Here is a 24,659-nt window from a genome sequence, read left to right on the forward strand (position 1 = left end):
AGAGTCCTGACAGCAACAGAAGTGTAATTAGTTTAATTAAAGAATATTTCCTTAAAGAGGAACACCAAATGTTGCATCCTGCAGTATATCCAATTAACTAATAAATGTGGCCTCTGTTGCAGTGACCCCAATATGTCTGGAAGCTGTTTCATAATGACTGTGCAAAAAAAGTCCGGCTTTTAATAATGGTGAAAGAAATCGCTGGCAGATGAGCACGTAAAAAACAATTTTTATTGAAGACAGTCACAAAAAAAAGTTTGTTAATAAAGAAATAATGCAAAATGATTATTTCAGTCAGTAAATGCAGAATACAGGAGACCCTGAAGGTACTTATAGTCAATGCAATCGTCCATGTGAACGTGTCAACAAGGATACAATCAGGTGCTGAGCCAGAGCGCTTCCTTATCCCCCTTTCCTCAAAGACCTAAAACTTCACCTGACACTCAACAGAAAACAGATGCAGACAGGGCCTGTATTACAATAAATAAAATATGGAGAAACTGCCCTGCAGTTGCAATAAGGTCAATTAACTTTTACACTAAATTCTAACTAGGATGTAGAAAAAAAAAGTTTCTTTGGTCAAGAAGATAAAATGATGCATCAGTGTGATTTAAAATAGTGTACATTTAAAAAAAAAAAAACCCAAAGCCACCATCACCAACATTACATCATCTTTCATTACATGCTGTATTTATCACTACGTTTTTTGCTCTGCATTATTATTCTCTGCAAAACCAAAGCAGACAGGTGCATTCATCATCACCACTCATATACAAACTGTAACAGGCTTAACTTTCAACAACACATAAATCCTCTCTGCAGTAAAGGATTGCACTTACTCTTCCCACTCAAGTCAACATGACCTCTGATACTGTACATACAAGCTTAATCAATTAACTACATGCTCGTTTTTTTTTTTTCCTATAATGTTTGTGTGTCTTAATGTAAAATGTTACCTTGATGAAACTCAATAGCTGATTTTTTTTTATATCAGATAAATATTTTTTTTGCTGTCCAGCAACAAAGCTCAGAGCTTCAAGTTGGAGCTCCTGGCTTAGAAGAGTTTATGGCTCTCTGCTGTCTGAGTCTGTGGGTGAACGGAGGATGTGTGTGTTTTAATGGAATGAGTTGTTTATTGGAGGCTCTCTCTTCCTCATCATCATCATCATCATCACCATCATCATCACAGCCTGGGTGGGGGTCGTGACGGAGGGGGTCCCGGAGGCCCCGGGGGTGCACGGGATGGGGGTGGGCCCGGAGGGGAGTAGATCATAGAAGGGGGTGCGCGGGCGGGCGGCGTGGTGCGGGGCCCCCTCGACGGCGGCTTGGTACGGGGGACAGAGTTAGAGACCAGAGGTCGCTCCTCAGCAGGTGGAGGAGGAGGAGACGGAGGAGACGGGGGAGAGGGAGAGTGGTTTGTACGAGGGGGAGCTCTGTTGTTTGGGCCGGACTCTCCGTCTTTGACTCGCTGGAAACTAATACAGCGACCCTGTAGGAGGAGAAAAAAACACACATATTGAGACAGGCAGATATGTTGGCACAGCAGAAGATGACAGAATTTGTAATTTATGTGACATCCAAGAGGTGGAGAATGAAATTCATTTTGTGTTCTAGTGTCCTTTCTATGACTCTATGAGACAAAAATTGTTTATTAAGGTAGATCCAAATAACGAATTTGTGTGGTTAGACAATGCTGAGAAGCTAAAACATCTTTTCCAGTTGAATATATTTCTTGAAAAGGCTTGGGCAATGAGACGAAGAGCGATTTATTGAATACTGAAAGTAATCTTAAATTGTTTATTTATGTCACACCTGTGTGGCAGGTAACACCAACAGGAAGGACTGTCTAGTCTTTTTCTTGTATTTGTCATTAAATGTGTCTTGTAATCCCATATGGGATGGGCCACAGTGGTGGCATGACACGAAAATAAAAAAATACATTCATTCATTCATTCATTCACAAGGTTAGAGACCACAGCTACGCATCGTCACATCAGTGCAGAATACAGATGAACATGCAGTGTGAAATCAATGAGCGCCTAAGATCCAGCAGCCAGAGTGGTTTGTGTGAGTCTTTGCCCAACTCTGCTGACAGAGGCGAGTGTGTTTGAGGTGCACAGAGCCGCTTCTGTCCACACCTGCACTACAATAGCTGTGATGCGAGCAAAGACACACACACACACACACACACACACACACACACACACTTCCCCTCTTCTTCTTTGGGAGCCTCTGCGGCGACTCGCCCTCTCTTGATGCCGAACAGAAAGTGGTTTATGTCTCTTATGTGCTCGACTTGTTGGAATGTAAAGGGGAGATTTTCAACATGCCCTCAATAGTTAACAGAGAGGGCCCCTCAGCATTTAACATAATTTACAAGTCGCGGAGAATGGGACGCTTCTCTTATTGTTCTCATTGATGGTCTTCCTCTCTGTTCACTGCATAGCATCCTTCTGCAGACAACACACACACACACAAACTCTTGCTCAGTCTGTGTGTGAAGGATGGAGAGTAGGTCTCTGTGTCACAGACCCTTGGTGGTCTGATTATAACACCTTATTAAACAGAGAGGCCCTAAAGTCACACAGGGGCCATTAAGAGGACCCCGGCAGCAGTAGCTTTGTGACTTTGGGGGGGCCATTGTGTGTTTGCATGTGAGGGGTGCGTAATTGATTGGGGGAGGACAAGTTGTGGAGGGAGGGGGGGTGACTGCTTTGGTCTTGTCGCCGGGTCGTGGTGAAAAGGCCAGTTTGTGAGCAGCAGAGCAGCAGCGCAACACCAGAGCGAGCATATGGACACAATGAGAACACAAGCTCATGAATATGAGTGTGTGTGTGTGTTTGTGTGTGTGTGACTGTAAGCATGCTTCCACCAGAGCATATGGCCTGAATGAAACCTCAGCCTCATGAATAACAGAAACAGAGATGGAGAGAGGTTAGAGGGGGGGGGGGGTGGATGCTAGAGAGAAGGAAGCAGAAAACCGAAGCAGGGGATCTTTCCACTTTAAAGTCGTCAATATGTAGGTGGATGAGTTGTGCGCGAGGTCAACAATGTGTCACATGTGACGGTCAGTCTTCCTCTGAGCCCCCCTCTTGGCTGTAATGTCTGCCACTGTTTTACCCCCCCACCCCCCACCCTCACCCTTCCCTGTCCCTTTGGCAATTGTTTACTTCAAACCCCTCGACTCCTTTTTAGGAGAAAAACAAAACCCTCCAAACACCTCCGGCGTCCCTCCTCGCACCACTCCTCTGTCTAGCCTCCGTTTCTTGCGTCTGAGCCCCGAGACTTTGGAAGCGATGCGCGCACACGTTCGTCACCATTTATAGTAAAGAAAAGGGGAGAAAGACGAGAGAGCGGAGACGCACATTTGACCTGACAGCTCTGCCTGTCACCTCGCATGACATTACAGCGATCCACTCACATAAGAGGAGATTCTCCATGTGCACTTAGAGGAGTTGACACAGTCTCTGTGGCACATATATGCTGATTCACAGTATACACAGATAATGTCAGTTTCCGCTTATATCAAGACATCTTGATCAGTTTTTCTTTGGAATCTACTGTCTCTGATTGAAACTGTTTTATTTGCTTTTGAAAATGACAAAACTCAACAGTGACATTTTCCAGAGTTAGTTGGCTCAGCTGCTCTGGATCATTATCTTCCAGATGTGGATATCTAATGGTGTTAATTGATGGAAATTGTGACAAAGACTACTTCAGAGTAGGAGAAGTTGGGTGATGATTCATTGTTTTCAGCTACATTTCAGTTCTGTGACAGTATATACTGATAATTAATAAAGTAGAGATCAGTTTATTTCCCTCCTAAACATACATATTGCATATAGATCTTTTTTTACTTCTTTGTTTCTGATTTTTGAAGTCAGCTTATTGACTGCATCATTTTCACATGAGCTGCTCCCATAGATAGATAGATAGATAGATAGATAGATAGATAGATAGATAGATAGATAGATAGATAGATAGATAGATAGATAGATAGATAGATAGATAGATAGATAGATAGATAGATAGATAGATGAATACTTTATTAATCCCGAAGGAAATTCATCTGTCAGCTGCTCCAAACATTCTGAAAGAAAATACTTAATGCAGACAGATGTAGCAGCATAAAAAGAACACGCACTCACTCTCTTGTGACAGACCGGCTACAGCTTTTAAATGTCACTTCTCAGTTCAAATTTCTGCTCAACTGTGACTGAAACAAACTTGGTATGTGATTTGGCTGCACTGATCCTTTAAGTGAACTGATTGGGGTTAAAGAGAGAGAGGAGGGTGGAGACGGGGACGTGCTGCTGTGCTCATTTGTGGCTTCATTTGTGTGTGAGGACGGAGGGACGGCGGTCTGTACTGTGCGAGGGGGCCGTCGGTGCCGTCAGCTCTGGGGACAAAAGAAGGGGGAATCTCTTCTGTCACAATATTGCTCGTGGCCTTTCAACTCTCCATCTGTTTGTGTGACGCTCACTCGGCGGAGCTGACACGCACGTTACAGTGACACACATGCACACGCACACACACAGTAGAGAGGAGAGGTGAAATGCAAACAGGGAGTGTGGCAGAAACTGGCAGCCCGCTGATGACCGTTTGCAGAGGCAGCGAGGTGGGAATAATGTGGGGAGAAAGCAGGACGAGCTCCTCCTGAGCTGCTGGTTAAGAATCGCCGTTGAGAAGTACGGATCCTCGCTCTGTATCGCTGTGCTTTTTGCCGCCTTGTTGTGCGCTTCTTTCCAATCTGCCTGTGCTGTTTGACACCGGTTTGACGACCAGCTGCACTTGCCTGCTTTTTGAGAACCAAGATCTGTGCCAGGCTTTTGTCAGCGCTGAGAAATCAATGTCGTCTTTCATGTCAGATATGGCTGTTAGCACCAGCTCTTAACAACTATCTCCATTGCAACAAAAGTGGATTTTTTCCCCCCTCATTTCTTTCCATGTGTGAAGCGGGGTTTTATTTTCCTCGGTTAATGGTGCGTAAAGAGATGTGGGGGTCATTGTTGAGTCCGACAAAGACTCGAGAAACTTCTGTCCTGACTGGGATGAATTGTTCTGCTACGAATTAGAAAAAGAAAAAACAAGTTCATGATGGAAAGATGGGATAAAACCCATTGATGATGACCACTTTTATAGACTCCAGATACAGTAGGCACACACACACTCACACACACTCTCGTACTGATGATGAATCATGCCATTCAAAGAACAAATCAATACATTTTACAGCGATATGGCCACGGCTATGAAAAGCGACAATGAAAGCATTTACAACAGACCAGATGTTTCACCATGACAACCGGTATGATGATGAAAACATGTCTGTGGGGTTATGGGATGCCAAATACAGGGTCAAGGTTACGCGATGTCATGATTTAGGACTCTTCAGAGGCAGCAGTGGCGCCCAGAAGATTAACATATGAGAGGAAACCTAGCATGTAAAACTCCTTCCAACATGGTAGCAGTTTTATTTCATTTGGTCATTTAGCAGATGCTTCAAAGTGACTTACAAGTGAGGGACATCACTAAAGCTTTTACTATAATTATCCCATGAAAGTAGAGAGTGATTGTGTGACACGCCATTTGGAAACTTGATAGAAACCCAGTCGTTTTCTAGGAGTCACAGGGAAGAGAACGGAGGATACAGTACTCTTTGTGTGTGAACAATGACAGCTTTGACCAAGGGATTGGTATCAGTAGCTCATTGACTCACTGTGTGTATCTGTGTGTGTGTGTGTGTGTGTGTGTGTGTGTGTGTGTGTGTGTGTGTGTGTGTGTGTGTGTGTGTGTGTGGAAAACCAGGACTGTGCTGCTGTGTTATAGAGTGTGCTGTCCATGCTGCTCATTGACACGTGTTGTCTTTATGCAGTGTGACAGACAGAGAGGAGGATGCAGATGCTCAATTGTTAACAACAGGGATAAGAAACACTTTCCAAAACCTTCTGTACCGTGCCACTTAAAGTGTTTTTTTTTTTTTTTTACCCGCAGAGCCATCCCCCGCCAAATTACACATAATTACTAAATTATAGTCTTCTATCAGTCATTATGCCTGTTTCTGGGACAGACATCAGATTTTATAGTCATGATTTAGGTCAAGATAAAAAAATGAAACGTGACAGTGGTTGGGAGGCGGGCTCACCTCTTCTCCAGGCTGTGGTCTCATCAGAGATACCTGGTCGTAACCTCTCCTGAACAGAGCCCACAGAGCGTCCAGCTTCCCCTGAACCACCCAGAGACAAAATAAAATTGAAGATTTTCAATGAGGAGGTATGAAGACACAATCTTAAATATGCATTCAACTTCTAAAGGAAGTGACGTAGACTGACCTTGATGGGGGTGTACCACCTCCTCTGCTGTGGGGCGCGGCGGCGAGGTTTTCGAGGTTTGGGTTCATAAGGTTCAAATTCCTGCTCTGGCATCTTTACGACTGCATTTTTGGGTTTGTCCAGCTTTGCACCTTCTTCAGTGGACCCCTTCTCCCCCCATCGCACCTGGGAAAAGGTAAAGTGAGAAAAAACAAAACTATATCATACATTCTTTAACTTAACTGCAAAGGTTGAAAACATAGTGTGCGTGTGTGTGTGTGTGTGGTATACCTCCATGCGTTTGATGCCACCCACTCCTCTTCCTCCATAGTAAGATGCATCCACTGTGGGCCACTTCTTCTTTGGCATCCCGTCTTCATCGTCTGACTCCTGTTAAGTGAAACGTCACCAATGATACAGCTACAGCTAACTACTATCAACCTAATACAACTACATAAGAAGTGAAAAACCATCATTTGTGTATTAGAATCAATAACAACGAAAAAAACAAAGTTGATATTGCTGGAGACTTACAGGCTCTGGAGGTGGAGGTGGTGGAGGTTCTTTGATGACCTGAAGTTTGACAATAAAAAATCATTATGACATGAGGTAAATACAATTTTAATTATTTACAAATGGTCCCCTCATTTCAGATCTGTAAAGCAATTTCAATAGGGTGAAATGAAATGGCATTTGAGTCTGATGATTATTAGATTATTACAAAAACTAAATTATTACAAAACTGGACACACCAGAGAGACACTATACCACTACAAAGACACACACGCAAACAAGACATAGTGGTTGTGGGTCAGGTTTGCAGCGTTTTATGCATAAGTTACTATTTGACTCACCAGGAACACATACATTTACATGATTTACCAACACCATCACATGATTGCATGCTCACATATTTTTACGACACATACTTTCTCCCCGAGGATAAACTAAAAAATGCATTACTTATAGTATTAGAAGTCAGCAATGGTCCATATTATATTAAAGAGGAGGGGCTATGTTCTTAGTCGGATTATAAGGCTGAAACACTCGTGTGTGAGGTGTGAACTTACCACTGTGCAGCAGAGAGGCCAGAACCACCAGAACAGCAGCAGAGCCAACAGCAGGAAGACCACCAGCAACGATATGAGCACGATGGTGCCGTCGAACTGCACCACAAGACACACAAAGAGTAACGGGATGAAGATTGAAATTGAACTGGATTTAAAGACAACAGATGAGGAAAAAAAGGTGAAAACGACAAGCCGAAGTACTCACAGCCTCCTCTGAGGAAAGACACAACAGAGGAGACCTCAGAGAGGAAGAAGAGAGGAAGAAGAAGACTAGAGAACCAAAAGAAGGAGAAGAAAACAAGAAGGTTGAAAGAAAACTTTATTGAAATAAAGCAGCATGCCAAGAGGGAAGTATCATCATCATCATCATGCTTGTGTATGTACTCACACATTCAGTAGTAGTGATGTGAACTGAGCTGGTGATGTAGGAGATGCCCTCGTTCATGCTCACCTGCAGGTAGATCACCCTGGAAAACACAAACTCGTGACTGCTCTGATCCGACACCAGCACCGAAACACACACACACACACACACATCGCGCAGTTGTGCGTGCGTCTGTTTGCATGCACCGCACTCGTGACCTTGTTTCTGCTACTGTAAGAAGCTCGCCCGAGGTGTCAAACACATTCCTCCACCTATTCTGTCCATACTTGCTGCCTTATAAGCGCACAAAATATGCTGACTTAGACACAAAGCCAAAGAGGTCGGGGAGTTCTCCACCCATAGAAGGAATCTCTTCTGTTTGGACCAGACCCAGACCTCTAATGTGGAAACCACTAACAGCTAAATGACTTGTTCATCTCCGGTATTCAGCGCCGATATCTGCAGGACAGGATCTCTTGCAAGGACATGAAATGTTTTGGTTGGGACGACGACAGGACAGAGCTACAAGTCCCCCCGGGCGGTGAGAGGTTAGCGAAAAATTACGGCGGGACATTGAGTCGACAGCTTATTCATGAAGCTCTGAAGGAATATGAACAAAAACAAGACATGGGCGAAGGTACAAACAGCAGACAGCTGGATCGTAGTTCGAGGTTTTTTAGGGAAAGAATGGAGAAAGGCTTCTTGTGCTTTTTTGTGGGGGTGCGTGTAAGGGGAGGGGGGTGCATGAAGAGACAAGGGTGCCATTGAGCTTTGGGTTAAGATTTGAGGGAGGGGGTGACAAAGGGGAGGTCACTGCGGGGGTGGGGTGGTGGGGGAGAGGAAACAGAGAGAGGGGGGATGGTAGGAGGAGGGCATTTCCTGTTCCACATCCCCTCAGCGCTGTCCCACTCCCTCCCTTCTGTTTTCGCCTCCTCGCCCCCTCCTGAATCCTCTCCAAACCACTGGAGCTCATCTCATAACTCATGCTGACACTGACTTGGGAGTAGGAAATTGGCGGTGCAGGTGCCACTCATCTTTTCTACTGTTTCTTCCCTCCCTTTTGTGATATATACCACCCCCCCCCCAAACTCTCTCTCCCCAATATGGTCATTCCTTCTTTCAGGCAGGCAGGGGACACGCTGCTATCAGCTCCTCTCTGACAGAGAGATCTCAGCCCCTATCAATCATCAATCTGCCCACTATATATGTCTTTGCCCCGTGTGTGTGTGTGTGTGTGTGTGTGTGTGTGTGTGTGCGGGAGGGGGGGTGGCTGAAGCTGCATCCGGAAGGTTCCCAGTCAACACGGATTTGTGTGACGGCAGCGTCAATGACTTCATTATATGCGACAAGGCTCGGGTGGAACAGGAGGTGGTTGCGGGTCTTTGGGGTTTGGGTGAGGAGGTGACGCTGGGAGCTGGAATCCCTGAGATCTCCTGTACAGACTGAAGTCCAAAACAGGCAGCTTTGTACCTATAATCTGATCTGACATTCAATGTGATCTTTAGGGCTGCAGCTTTATTTTTATTATTTTCATTATTGATAAAGTTTGATCAATACAATAGCAGGAAATAACTGGATTTTAGGAACATCGGGAAGCAATCCTTGTACTACATCTGTGTGGATGAGTTCAGTTACCTCTCTAGAAATGAGGTTTATTGTGTGTATGTGAATAAAATGGGAATCACAAGCAATTAATTTGATTTCTTCACATCTCTGAGTTTTTTTTAATATATAAGTGTCTCAGACTGACGCTGTGATGATGATCTTGAAAACAGCAACACTGAGGAAGGCCATGAGATGCGCTTGAAAGCTTGAAAAACAAGCATGGGGACATAGTGCTGTTACTGTACCTGTGTTAGTTTTTTTTTCAATAGTGTGTCATGTATCTTCTGTTGTTTTTATTGTCTTTTTGTAAAAAATGTTGTTTAAAACTGATCATAACCCAAGAAGACGTGTCCTGAGTGCATGTTTTGACTAGTATACAAAAAGTAATATAAAAAGACCATCTCTATGTTTGAGAAATAATTCATGTGTTGCTACACACAGGTGCACATTAATAGTTATAAATACAGTCTCAAGCAGAGTCAAATCTAAAATCTGATGAACTTGGCTGAAGATGAGGAGGCTGGTTTTGCTGACAGGGCTAAAAATAGCACCGTTTTGGCACACGACTGTACACGCAGACATAATTTTGCACCACACCTGTCCAGCCCGCTCTCGCTTCACTACACGTGTCCACATCTATCTGCGCGTCATTGCTCCGCAGCCCAGAACTCATCAGCCAGCTGCTGGCCCTCCTCTCTGGGCCCTTCAGCCATTCACAGCTGACTTCCTCTTCAGTAGCACTCAGGGTGTTAGGCAGTGCTGACTCTGCTCTAATGGGCTTCTGTTACATGGAAGGATGTCTCCTTCAGGCACCATTGCTGTGTGTAATGACGCTCCCCGTTCTGCTCTGCTCTCAGGAGGAGCAGCCCAACTCGCCACCAAACACCGTCCTGGCAACAACTATCACACACAAAGATAAACTAAGGAGCAGATTGATGTATTGATTTGGCTTCTTCTGTCATTATGTTAAACCTCAAACAATCATGTATCAATTATATGCTACTTTTGTCAAAAGATATGGGTAAATTATACTGTGCTGTGACAGCGTCTTAAATCCTCTTGTGGCCGCAGTATAAAAACAAAATTCCTCTTCCCCACCTCTGAGCAGTACTTTTCTCTCTGGCAGACAAGACAAGCTCAAATCACGATAGAAATCTGAGTGACAGCAACAAGACAGATGATGACTGGGAGGTGTCTGAGGCCGCAGGCCCGGGTGTATAATTATGCACAGGACTCCAGGCGGCGGGGATGGGGAGGCTGCTGGGCCTCGGTCGTCTCCGAGCTCGGCCCACAGCGTGGCTCTGTCTGCCCCGCAACTAACTTCTGCTCCGAAATCTCCAGGAGCGAAGCTGGGAGCCCTGAGAGGAAACTTTACACTGCCCGGCCGACTCCACTCACACTTCCTCTCTCCCAAAGTGTCAGACTGAGGGTTGGGATACATCATGCACACAACACAACACAACACAACACACACACACATCCACGGTTGTGAAGGTCCTCTCCAGCAGGCTCTCATTAAGACGTGTTCCTGGGCTCTACTCCTGTTGTCCCCTCGTGATTGGTGTCTGGCTTCGTTAGCTGTGACAAACACTGATTGATCACAGACACTCAATGACTTTGGCCCTAATTTGTTCAAGGACAGCAGTCTTCTGTGTCCACACCAAACTTGCGTACAGCTGGCAAAGTATCTAGCTCAGAGTGGTACAGCTGTAGATGGAGGGTTTGGCAACCGGCTAAGAAATGGTGTAAGGGTGAGAGGGAGGTGAGAGCAGAAAGAGATAGAGACCCAGCTTACCTCCCAACCTCCTCCACCACCGGAGCGGGACAGAGCAGGAAGGTATCCTCTATTCCAGCTGGTCTCTCATCTGCAGAGTCAGGGAAAAACAAAATCACACTTTATGAAGTCGAAATGGAAACATCTGCAGCGTAGAAACACAGCGCATATTCTTCTTAGATGCATAATCCTAACCAGATTCTCATGATCCATTTAAGCGTACGCACTAATGTATTAAAGCAAATTTGCTGTAATAAGAAGCATACAAATGAATTCAGTGCTCTCTTCAGATGATAATTTGGAGTTTGGATGCATCTTCGCTAAATTACTCCCTGACAGTCCACAACCTTTTGACTCTTTTACAGTTAATTACTACTTTTAACCTGCCAACCTGCGTCCTGATTTGTTCAGTGTTTTGTGCACAACTCACCAACAGTGTATGTTTCATTCAGTTTGAAACTGCAGAGGACCTGATCAGTGTTTCTGGCGTGGAGAAAACCGTTGCCTCTCACCACCACCTGGAATCTCTCTTGAGATGGAAACAACAAGAGGACAAGCACCATCAGACATGATGAGCGATACACACAACAATGATAACACACATATTTTTAGCCATGTGCGTGCGAGATGTAAAAAATTAAAACCTGGCCTCCATTTCTGATTTGAAGCAGAAAAAGGATTTCTAGTGAAGTGCACCAACACGGTCGGTGACTACTGACAACCGTTCCCTTTCTCTTGATGTGCTCAAGCCTTAGCAGCAGAAACTCGTTCATGCTTCATTACTGCTTGTTTATATCTGTGTGCTTGTGCGTGTATGTGTGGAAAGGCCATAATATGCTCCAGTGGTGCTAATGCTTAAAAGTGTTGCTATTCACAAATATCTGTGCTGTAGCCAGAAGGTGTGTGCGCATGTGTGTGTGTGTGTCTTTGACCTTTAGTTTCCCCCGGGCGCTGTTAAAGCGCACTGACAGAGGCTTGCCAGCATATGCTGGAGTGTCTATGTGGCTGCTACCCAGCATATGTTAGAGAGTGGGAAAAAAACACTTGCTTAAAAACGTGCCTGTAGGGCTGACAACCGCGTAGCACTGTCAAAGTAGGTCTGACCTTACCTATGGCACCATAGCATGGCATTCCTACATGTGTGTATGTGTGTGTGTGTAAGTAGGCAGTATAGGCAAGTGTATACGAGGGTATGTATGTAACATGTGTCCAATGCCTTTGTGTTTTTCAGACAACTGTGTAAGGGTCTGCATGTCCTCACTCTATATGCGTGAATGTATGCAGGCATGTGTTTGAACATGTGTGTGTTTCCTCTAGCATTATCCAGGCTAACAGAAGTGAACATTTGCTACACCTTTAACATTTAAAGCTCCAGCGTGAAGATCACTGGATAAAAACATCACAGGGTGTGAGTGTATACGTGACAGTGTTTCCTTAAAGGTCAGACCTGCTGCTATGAAAAGCCATAAATACAGATACATAAAACAGAGACAGCAGGGCTGAGTGGAGAAAACAAATATCACTTTACAGACGTCTGCACATCTCCACATGTTTACAGATGCTGCAAAAATGTTGAAGAGGGACGGGTCGCCTTTGGAGAAGATCCAAGATAAAAACTGGTGATGTGCAAGACAGACGGAAACTGAATTTTAGCTCTCACAAAGCTGGGCTTGTGTATAGTGAATATGAAATATATATTAGACATTATACATCTTATCTTACATACTGTATCTTACTGAACACATTGTTCCTCAGTTTGTATGAGTAAAACCTTCTCTAAGTCTAATCTCTTATACAACCGTGCACACAGTTGACCTCATGTGACTGTATCTATCTGCATTGGTGAGTTCATGCTCATCTACACATGTTCAATGACTTGCAACTTGTCAGTCCTGCTCATGTCATTTTGCCACTAATTCTACATGTGTATACATACAACACCAATCATGTACTGTGCGCCCCTGCCCTAATTTTACTGCAAAACACATGCATCACAGATTACTACACAATATAAATACAATATCAAACAACTTTGACTGTATCAATTTTCACATAAACCGACGACTCATGCGGTTTACAACCACAACGACTTGCAGCTTAGAGGACTCAACACTAATTATTCTTACTGCTCAGTGCCTGGTCTGCTTTAGCAGTCACCCCCCTTTCACACAAGGTTACCATCAAACAGCATGAGCTGCACTGTAATGAGGCGCATGCGCATACACAAAAATACCCAACTTTAAGTATCCGGAACATATAATATACTACTCTAATAAGAAGAGCTCTTCTTATTCAATTCTTGTAAAAGTGAAAGAAAAAAGTTGGTTCTGTTATTGATGCATATTTCTTATTGAAAGATGATGTTCAACATTTATCAGAGCTGGATCTTATTAATTCAGAATTCAGATGTGAATCATCTATTATGTTTCCAAACCAAAGAAAAATGCATTTTTAAGTATCAGATGCTACATGTGGATGATTTTCACACAGATCTTTTAAATCTTAATAATTCATAGATGACTTCTGGCTAAAAGCCTCAATCAGAAAATCGTCTACACACAACCGAGACAAACTACACACACTGAGGCTTGATGGGCTAAAAGGTCAGTGCTGTCAGACACATGGTGGGCAGGGACTGGTGGTGCCCTGCTGACATGTCCAACACATATGCTGCTGCCCTCTCCTCTCTGCTCTCTGGCTGCCTCTGTGGCCACATGTCCATTTACATTTGCACCTGCACGTTTGACAAGGATTTCATTTGTACGATTGTCCGTCCGTCCGTGTGTGACCGTACGTACACATGTACACGCATGTGAATGTGTGTCCTGCATGTGTGTGGGAAAAGAAAATGGGGTACGGCTTGTCCGAACAGCCGCTCTTCAATCACGTTAGTGCGACGGGACAGTGAAGGGCAGGGAGGGGACAGGGAGGAAGGGACAACGGAGAAGAAAGGGTCAGACGTTAATGAAAGCAGCAATCTCTGCTGTCATGTTAGATCTAAGGCCTGACTCTCAGTGTCCTCTCAGTGTGTATGTGTGTGTGTGTGAGGGAAATCAGTGCTGTCACGTCTGATAGTGTGGCCCAATGTTCACTGTCCAGTCTGATGGCCTGTTTGCAGGCAGCTCGGGCTGGTCATTTCACATCAGTGTGAGGGACGTGTGTGTTTCATAGACTGTAAAAAGAATGGACGTAGCGTCCGTGACGTCACCCATTGGTTTTGGGGAGTCGTTTTTGTGACTCAAATATGGCGGCCTGAACAGCGCCATGTTGGATTGGCCGGCCGAGAACCCGCCCACTGGCCTCGAAGCAGCCTGTCCACGGAGCTGCTCGGACCTGTCACTCAACGTTTCCGCGCCCTGATTGGCCAGAATTTTAACCTAATAACAGTAAAACTATAGAGTTAAAAAAAAATTCACCCCCCTCAGAGTGTGTGCGGGGGTAGAAACTATCGATTGAGACGAAAAAACGTTCTGACACCAGGCTTTTAACATGTTTACTGAGGATGTAAAGTCGGCGATTTTAACATGGGGGTCTATGGGGAATGCTCCCTTCTGACACCAGCCCCCAGAGGAATCCGAGGGGATTGCAGTTTTTTGAACGCGGAAGTGAGCTTCACTTCTCAGACCGACAACTGCCCCCTTGGTGTGTTTATGTGCTTTAAGATGTGTGTGTGCGCGCTCACTAGAGAACATCTTAAACATGTGTGTTGCTATAGATCACGTACGGTACATGACTACACTCAGATGGAGAGGGAAGACGGAGAGAGAGACTGTCACAATACCTATGCAATATGTCAGAGTGTGTGCGTTTGTGTCTGTAAATAGATGTGGGTAGATGGATGTATTTAAACCTCTCAACAAGATTTTCCACTGTCCAAGATAAAAGAACGGTTGCAAAATGTGTGTTTGTGCTCCACCATCACATTATCTGTTATTGTACTGTAAGAATAAGCTACAGTGCAACTTATGAGATATATGAATTTTAAGATTAGAGCTGTATAATGTTCTTACACATGACCCCACAAAAGCAAACAAAGCAGATTACGATCTTTGTCCTTCATTAATTAGGACTTGGTTTAAGTGGGTTCTTGGTTTCTTAGTTCACTGACCATTAGACTGCTCATCAATCGAATAATAAATGAGGCTGGGGGATATTTGTCCACATGTCGAGTGACACACACCCGGGCTCTGGCAAAAGCCCAAAGACTGTAATTATCACATGGGCAGGCACAACTGTGATTCTTTATTATCCTTTTCTTCGTTGTTGCTCCTCTGCTCTGCTCATATCATATCCCAGTAATGGATGTTAATCTACATGGGCTGCCCTGGTAGGACGGCTCCAAATGCACTCTCTTAAGTGAGCCCTAATAAGGTCATGTCAAAGCTCATCCATCCTTCTGGCGTGCACATTAAGGCGCACTCTCTCTCTATTTCTCTCTCCATCCTTCTTGGCTGTTTTTCTTGCCTCTTGCCTCCTCAAGCTGCCGTCCACATGCGGAGGAGCTGGACACGGGGAGAGGAGGTGAGGTAAGAGATGTGGCTGAAAAAGTCCAAATGACTATTTAGCATACACGATGTGGCAAACTAGGCCAGGGAGGCAGCCATGCCTAAAGACTCATGGCTAATTCCTCTGACCAACACCCACCCCCCCTTCCTCTTTTTTTTTTTTTTGCACACACGCTGTGCTGAAGCGGCTATGCTAATTTTCCCCCGGCCGTGAATGACAATACGCTCTCTGTCACTCTGCGGTCATAAGCGTCCGTGCGATTACTCAACCCCATGTTCTACTCCAGAGGCTTTAGATGACTGTCATCTGACACAATCGCACACCGTGGCCGCCCGGTGTCTCGACGGGAAAAGGAAACCCCCCGCTCCTCACACCTCTTACCTCCCGCACACACACTGGACGGCTCCGCTGCTAGAATCTCAATACAGGACTTCTTGATGATCTGTGGGATCGGACAGAAGAAGAAGAAAAAAAAAACACAGTCAGGAGACGATTTAATGACATAATATGGTTTTTGTGTGTCTCAGTGTGTGGGTGAGTGTTTCTATGACTATACATGTGGTATGTATGTGTCATACCGAGTCAATGATTCCCCTGAGGGCCTGGAAGCCTCCCCACACAGGAAACACATGTTCCACAGTGTCTGCAATAGTTGCAAGCTAGAAAAACACACAGCCACAGAAAGAAAATAATGTCTTGAATGTCTTTTTTAGGTATTGGCCACATCTTCAGTATCCTCCTGTACCCTCCTCCTACCTGGGTCTGGTTGAATTCTTTGACCCCTACACAGTAAACAATCGCTCCCATGGACCTGGCCCTCTGTGCCTGGAAGAGGAGAACAAATAAACCAAGATGCAATGAGCTTAAACAGATTCTAGCGAGCTTATGAAGCCAAATATATCTCCCAAAGAATACCTCAGCGTTTAAAGAGAAGATAGATAACATGATATACATTAACTGTATAATTAAAACACTATCATGCATTTGTTTGCTTTGACAGGAATCTAACAGTGAATATAAATATCAGCAGGAACTACAGAATTAGGCTGGTTTCACTTCTTCTATTCACTGTGGTTATGTGATATTTTGAGCTTCCCTGGAGAAATTCTTGGAAAGAGAGAACCAAACATTGAATATTATTGGCACACTGAAGAGGGTTTTTGAGTCCAACTTGCAGGTGCAACTCTAAAAAAAGAAAAGAAATCCCAAAGAGCAACACTTGAACAGAACACCAATATCAAGTCAAACCTAATAAAGAGGAATTGAATAAAGACCCACCCGTGTTTACTTGAAAATTGAGTCTGAAGTCTATTTTCATCAAGTTTTCACATTATTTTATCCACCCCTTCCCCCTAACCTGACTACATGTAATTACATCCTACCTCTCGCTGAGCTGTGTCAAACTGCCACTCATTCAGTTCTCCGTCAGTCAGGGCGATGATTACGCTGGCCGTGCCTGAAAAAACACACAACGTTCATGTTCTCCGAAACAAAGTGCTAAATGAAGGCTAGTGTACTCAGCATGTTAGACAGAGCTTACCTTGTCTCTCTTGAAATATCTGCGTATTGGCCTGCAATTGCAAACAGCGAGTTAGTCAAGCTTTGGTTTTCGAACAATACAAGGACCAGACGATGAATTAAAACAGGTTGACAGTGCTGCAAAGCCAGCCCACAAATCCCACTTTCCTCAGCGTGATTTAGTGAAGTGTTATTTCAAGGATGACTATATGAATATACAACTTGCTAGCTTCAAAGTTGGATGTCATTTGGAAATGTTGCTAAATCTTTAACCACCAAAACATGCTCATAATTTAATTAGAAAAATAAAACCAAACCACGTGGATGTGTGGGATCATGCTCAACTTTACTTTATCTCTGGTCTCAGCAGATTCAAGAGGCAGCATGTCATTCATGATCTTAGCCACTCCTCATACTTATCTAATTCATCCTGGTTCCAGCTGCCAGATTCAATTAATGTCCATAGGATATTTTCCAGAATTAAATCTTATCATAAAAACTAGGCCAGTGTGACTTGGGCTGGTCTTGCCAGTTTGTTAGATCTTTAAAACCCGACTTACCATCTCCAGGCCTAAATTCATAAATGTGTCCCCTCCAGGGATCACCCTTCTCAGAGCTGTTAAGCCTCCAGTAATGGCCTCTCTGTGGGGTAAACAAACAGACTGATAAAATACACTGGAAGAGGACTGCTCTCTGCAAAAGAGCTTGGGAAATGTTTCCAGTAGTGTAGATATAAAGATGGGGTTAGAGAGCTGAAAGTAATTTTGTGGCTCAAGTTCCAAGTGTTAGTGTCCAAAGCCAAAGTTGTCCACAATAAAGTGAATGCACTCTTTAGTATTGGTGGGCTGCCTAGAGCTGGATGAAATTTGTACGCAATTAAATTTTGAGTTGCCAAAAAAACTCGGTTTCCACTGATAGAGATAAGACCACAAGAGACAAAATCCCTACAGGAACACAGAGATCCAAACAGCAGACAGTGACAGATCGGGTGTTGATCAGCTATGGCTTTTACCTGTCCTCAGTCAGCTTCATGATGATGTTTCCTCGCGTGGAGAAGACAATGAAGGACATTCTCAACATGGGGCTGCAAACACACAGTTGTTTCACTTTAACACTGAGAGGAGGAAAAAAACACATCTAAAACATAAATGATTCATGAATGACTAATCCTGCTTGTACCTGATGAACTTCTCTGCCAGCTGCTCCACAAAAGAGTAAATCTCTATCCAGTGATGCTTCACACTTCCAGATCTGAAAATAAAACAACAAAACACAACCTTTTAAAAAAGAAATGAGATTTTTACCACAGACTATCATGATATTAGAAAACAGAACCTTGGCGTTCCCTCAACTTTTATGCATGAATACCTCCACAAGACACTCCCATTTCTGTTTAGCACCGAACACCAACTTATTACTAGGTAGTATAGCATCAGAGCAGCTAGCATGGCTGCAGGCAGATTCCTGCTCATACGAAGTTATATAACCATATTTACACTTTTCCAGGCTTATCTAAATTGTGTAAAATACTCTGCTGTGATAAGTATTTTTGCTTTAAATTATTTATAATAAGTGACAAAAAAGGAAACCTGTTGCTGATGGCCTACTTCCTCATCTAGTCATCTGGATCAACAGCTAACGTTACGCCACCTGAGGGCGCGTATGACGTGCCTTGTATAAACAGGAAGTAGATTCGTAACTGTTAAATCGATTAGTTGCAGAAAATACGACCAAGGATCATGGAGCCAAGGATGGACAGCAAAAGCAGGTGTAGCGTTAAAATGTTGAGTTTAACCGCACGACATCTGCTAGCAAAGACAACGAGGTCATTAGCGTGTAGTTCCTTGTGCAACCACGGGCGGTAACCATGGTTGTATCCATGATGGTAACCCATAACAACCCGAAAGTTCCTCCAAAAGTCGATGGAAAAAAAATGGACGCCACGTGAAAACGCAGCAAAATGTGCAGCAAAAATCAATGATAATAAGATAAGACATAAAGGTGAGTGTTTTTGTTTGTTTGTTTTAATGCTGTTAGCTTGTAGCAGGTTGGCTGAGACTGTGTTGGTGGCTGTGCTAAATGCAAACTCACTGTCTGTGCTGTCAAGGTTTTGGTGACTGGTCAAGATGGTTAGCACAAGAGGAAACATCAGAGGGACAAGGCCACAACGTTTGAACATCAGTCTGCCACACACTCAGAGGAGGAGTGAGTCGTGCACCAGAATTGGTGAGTAGCACACAGTCTTATGACAACTGTTGTTATAGTTGGCATCTGTTTGTTGTTTCTTAGCTGACAACTGGAGTAGGCTAAAAACCCATGCTTTCTATGATGACAAAGTTTTGGGGGATTGGTTCCCTGGATAAGCCTATATGACAAATGAAATCCTGTCTGTCTGAAGCTGTTTTTATTAGACTGGTTCACGGCAGGTCCAAGGTACCAATAACACTGGCTTTTACTGGTCACTGTGCTCATTACATGTCTTGTGCTATAAGAAACACCTTGTGTACATGTAAACTTTTGCTGCAAACCAATATGGCAAACATAGGTATTGGCTTAGACATTTAATAGAAATAGAAGACCATATCTGTGTGATAAGACCATCATGTTTTGCCTTTCTTAGGCAGGGTGGGGTTTTTATACAAATTGGACAGAGACATGTTACAGGAGTTTATCTCTTCCTCTGGCCGACTAGTCACATTCCATTACTTTGGACTGTAACCTGTCAGTGGCGAGAGCTGCTGGTTCGCCCGCTACATGCTGCTGTGGACATGACAGTCTCCTTAATGAAGCCCAGTCCCAGGGGGCTGCTAATGGGGGCTAATTGCTACTGGGCCAGAGGGCTGAGGTTAGACAGGGACAGATGTAGCAGTCTGCCTCTAGCAGAGACCATGTAGCAGGCAGCTGGCCAGTGTGCCCGTGTCTGTCTATGTGTGTGTGTATAGTATCTGTGTTTGTGAGAGTGTGCGTGCATGTGAGTGTGAAGGGGAACAGATGGTCCCAGTAAGCACAGCCAGTCTAACAACAGGTTGGGGGTCCGCAGAGTGAAAAGGCTGTGACATGAACAACACAGGGACGCAGGAGTAACACTCAGCAGGGGGTAAATGTGAGTGTGAGTGTGTACGAGTGTCTCTTGAAGGATGCAACATCAAACGGCTTACACTCAGCAAAGGGCAGGGCTCTGTTTGTGTGTGTGCAAGAGGGTCATAAATGAGGTGAAAGTGTGAGCTGGTTAGATTCATGATGGCTCTTTTGTGCCTTCTATTTAACCAGTCACTGCTTGGTTTAGTCATCCTTTCTCCTGGAAGTGAGGGCATGATATAATCCCTCAGCTAGCAGGAGTCAACAGGAAGAGACAAAAAAATCCCAGCCTCAAAATGAGTGTTTTACTGATGCAAATATACAGCAAAAGTTAGAATGTTTATTCCACCAGATCCTCAAGTGTTCACCTCACCAAACTGAAGCAAAGGACTAGCTTACTTATGTGTATGAACGGATGTAATTTTTTTCAACTGTCAAGGAAATATTCCAAATATTTTCCAGTTTCAGTTTCTCAATCGTGAAGATATTATGTTATTTTTTGACAAATTAATTTAAGTTCAGATGAATCATGCAAATGGGAGTTAAAAAAAAAAAATATATATTTATCTATTTTACTTTTGGTTATTTTCTGGCATTTTAAAAATTCTTAAGTCAGTATCTTGATCGATCACTAATAGAAATCATCCCACTTGACAAGGTGCAAGTGCATTTAATTGCTTTTAAATATGCATCATGGAAATTCTCATTCTCAGCATGTCTACTATTGAATTAAAAATCTCTTAATGTAAATACATTATGTCCCCACCACTTTTTACGGAAAGAATTACAAATCATCCAGTAAATTTAGCTACCTGCGTTTCCTAAGATTGCATAACCTGGGGGCAGAATCTCTTTGAGCTGGCAGTCAGATCAGTGAAAACAAAGCTGTGCTCCAAACCAAACCGTAAAACACAACACCTATTATTCGATTTGCGGGTAGACCAGATATAGAGGAGAAAAATGCAGCCTGGTATTTGGTGTGGATGAGATGTGGAGTGTAGGAATGTGGGGAGCTGAGCTGATGGTAGTTCTGTTTTTCTAATGCTCGTTCTGTGTCTACTGAGATGCTTCCAGTGGAGCGCACACACATTCTCTACACAGCTTGTCTCATACCCTTGTGGACACTGAGGCACAAAGCCAAACGTGTTGGTAAGACAAACAGTGAAGACGTGAAGACCAGTGCGAGACACTTCAATAACATCCCTTATATGACTTTGCTCTGAAACATCAGATTAGGTCACTGTGTGGCATTTAAGATCTGAAAAACAGCCAACAAGTCGGTGCCATCTCAGGAGAAAGATCAGCGGCTTCCTGGAGGCCCCGCAGAAGCACGCAGGTCGGGGCCGTCAAAAACAAACAGAGGCGTACCAGAGGCCTGGCCATGCGTGACGTGCCACGCTCCCCAGGCTCCTCCTAAACTTTCTGAAGCAAAGGGTAAAGACTGAAGAGCGGCTGACAGATGTTGCCATGGACATCCGAAAGATCATCAAATGTGTTGAACCCAGAGCGAAATGTCACTCATCGTGTCCTACCTCACAAGCTCGTAGGTAGTGAGCCTGGGGCATTTGAGGACATACAGCAGGCCTTTTTAAACCATTACCTCACTGTAATTCCCAGATGTCATGCACAGATACCACAGTGTTTAACCGTGCTGCTGCAAAATCACTGTACTCAGTCTTCCTTTTGAAAACATAATCTATTCTTTTGACATTACAACCTGTTATTCTTCTACAGAAATAGAACAAATTTAACCTGTATGTTTTTTGTTTTTTGGGGGGTATTATTACCCCCTCTCTCTCCCTTTCTTTCTTCTGCTCTGCTCACTTTGCGTGTTTCGACATGTTTGATTGTTCTGCGTCCACGAACATAATCTCAACCTGCAGCTCGAGCCAAGATACGACAAAAATGTCAATTATAATGTCTGAGCACACACAAACAGCGGCTCGATCTGAGACTGCAGAGATCACACGACGGATAATTACTGGCAGAGTCAGGGTCCCTCACACAGCCCTAAAAGGTGGTGAAAACAAGAGAACTGAAACATTTTTGTATGAGATTTGGCTGGGTCAAATATGCTTGTTGAGGCTCTGAAGTGGCCTAATGTGCATTCCTCGTGGTGAAAAAAAACTCCACACATTGTGACAAAGTACTGAATTTCAGGGAGGAGTAAGAGGTGTCACAATGGCACGAAGGAAAGGGGGATTGAGAGCCGGTGCTCATATAAGAAACCGAGTCATGGGCTTTTTAGGCAAACTAGGTCAAAGACGTCTAATCAGGATCACAGGATCTTTGATCTAAATCATGCCCAGAACCTTTGTTTGTCATTCTTCCTCTCTCACGTCTCATTTGCAGTCAACCCTCATTGGCCTGCTATCAAATAAATACTCACATCCCCCTTTTAGGATCAGTCGAAGATCAAGGTTAGGCGTAGATCTTTGAAGATAAACACTGGCATATACAGCAGATTTAAAAAGATAGGGTTTAAAATAGGTTGTAAATTGTTATTGTTTGCTAAATAGGCTTTAGTTTAGACTCTGTTGCCTGTTTGTGCAATGTCAATGGTTGAACTATGCTGCTGGGCTATAGAGAAAAGGCAAAGCAAGTTATTTACAATAATTGTTTTTGCAATTTGGCATAGATGTTCAAATGACTTATTAGTGATATTTAAATTGTTTTTATCTTTTAATCATTAACTTTAAGTTACAACTCTTTGAGTATTCCAAATAAAACGGTATATGCATGCCATGTTATTTTTTTCCCCCATCACAAAGCCATAATCAGATTTAGTATTGAGAAATCAAATTTCTTGCAGAAACCAGCAGAGCATGGAGGGTCTGCTTCTGCATGGTCTCTGCATGACCCGCTCAGGATACGACCGGCTCACATATAGTGGGATGTGGGGGAGAAGAATAGTTGAAAGGAAAGATCACCGGGCCACAGCAGCAGCAGCGGTGTGGGGCAGCTGCTGCAGCTGTGTCCGCAGGCGTCATCAGCCTGAAACTCTATATCCATCCTGCTCGCCCTGCCCACATCCCGTGGGTAAAAAGCCTCTGCCTCGCCGCTGAGAACCGGCCAGAAAAGAACAGCATGCCCTCGTGGCCCAAATATTGCTCCTACTTTAAACACAATGTTGCAAACAAACCAGTCCTCATACAGGCACTGGGGGATATAAACAGTGAGGGTTAAAAGGCTGTGGACGCTCAATCAATCAATGAAACAACAACAACACAGTTCCATCAGACTGAATGTGTAATGCAAAAAGATGTGTCCGACATCTCCTGCCTCTGATTTTCAAAGTTTAAACTTGTGGGTGACTTTTCTCTTAGTGCCGTTACAACATTACAGCAGGGGACATGGAGGCTGAATCCGACTGATGCGCTCCGCGTTTCCAAACAACTGGGCGGTTGCATGGCAATGCGCAGCGATGAGAAACTAACAAAGCCATAAATAATATCGGACACTCACTTGTCCAGGACAAAATAGAGGTCGAAGGCGCCCTGACAGGACCTCTCCTCCTCCTCCTCCTCCTCCTCCTCCGCCTGTTGCTCTCCTCTCACCGACACATCGAGGAAGAAAATTCCCAGCAAAACCAAGGCGAGGAACATGCGAGTCTGTGTCCTCGCCATCTTTCCCGGTTACTGTTGACCGCTCCGACACAGTGACAACTGAAGATCTTCACATTTTCTCCCCGTCGTCTGTTTTCCCAGTCGACCGCGAGTGTCTATCGCGGTGTTTCTCGATGGTCTAGCCCTCCTAGGTCGAGCGCTTTCAGTCGAGAGGAGTCTTGTTCAGTTTAAGCCGGGCTCCCCCAAGTCTTCCTCTTTCAGCTGAAGAGAGAGAGAGAGAGAAGAAGAAAAAAAAAACGCACTGGAGCAGCCAGGGCAGGATGGAGGAGAGGAGCGACACCCGAGGAGGGATACAAAACTCCACTTTTCCTTTCTCCCCACAAATGATGAGGAGTGAGTGTTGAGCAGATATCTGGGCTGCTGTGGGTGGTGGTGGTGGGATGAACCAGAATATAGATACACACAGTTTGGTAATGGGGAGGAAATCAAGAATAGCTTTGAATAAGTGGGTGTCTGGGGAAAAAAAGATCAATTCTCCTTCCTGAAATTTAATTTTCATTTCCTCACAGAAAAAATAAATAAAAAAAATAAATCGATTTTTCATTTCGTGAAGCAACAGCGATTAATCCAGTTTAACTTCAAGATGTATAATGCAAAGTGTCTTATTTTTGCTTGAGCTCTTCATTATTCAAATCAAACATGAGTCACGTGGTCAACGATTTGAAGTCATACTTCGTTAATCCATTATTTTATGCCTTGTTTGCTTAATTCCGTTCATAATTAAACTATAATGTGAAAAATAATGACAGCCATCCAGTCATTTCGCCCCCAAATGAAATACAGAGGAACTGCAAAGACGACAGCATT

The 24,659-nt window shown here is 44.0% G+C and overlaps 1 protein-coding gene across 1 annotated transcript; it reads right to left on the reverse strand.

Moving 5' to 3' along the window:
• Positions 1–212: 212 nt before the first annotated feature.
• Positions 213–24,264, reverse strand: antxr1d (ANTXR cell adhesion molecule 1d). The gene is made up of 18 exons (XM_085800149.1): positions 23,692–24,264; positions 18,328–18,399; positions 18,161–18,232; positions 17,709–17,790; positions 17,171–17,201; positions 17,013–17,086; positions 16,387–16,455; positions 16,209–16,289; positions 16,012–16,072; positions 11,555–11,653; positions 11,146–11,215; positions 7,770–7,848; positions 7,382–7,477; positions 6,846–6,884; positions 6,603–6,701; positions 6,333–6,497; positions 6,146–6,226; positions 213–1,489 (listed from the first exon to the last, which is right to left on the reverse strand). Exons 1-18 carry the CDS (start codon positions 23,850–23,852, stop codon positions 1,184–1,186), a joined length of 1,737 nt encoding a protein of 578 aa, XP_085656275.1. The 5' UTR covers positions 23,853–24,264; the 3' UTR covers positions 213–1,183.
• Positions 24,265–24,659: the final 395 nt, after the last annotated feature.

This window comes from Trachurus japonicus, chromosome 15 (assembly GCF_045865225.1).
Source record: "Trachurus japonicus isolate A0001 chromosome 15, Traja_1.0".
Taxonomy (NCBI): Eukaryota; Metazoa; Chordata; class Actinopteri; order Carangiformes; family Carangidae; genus Trachurus; species Trachurus japonicus.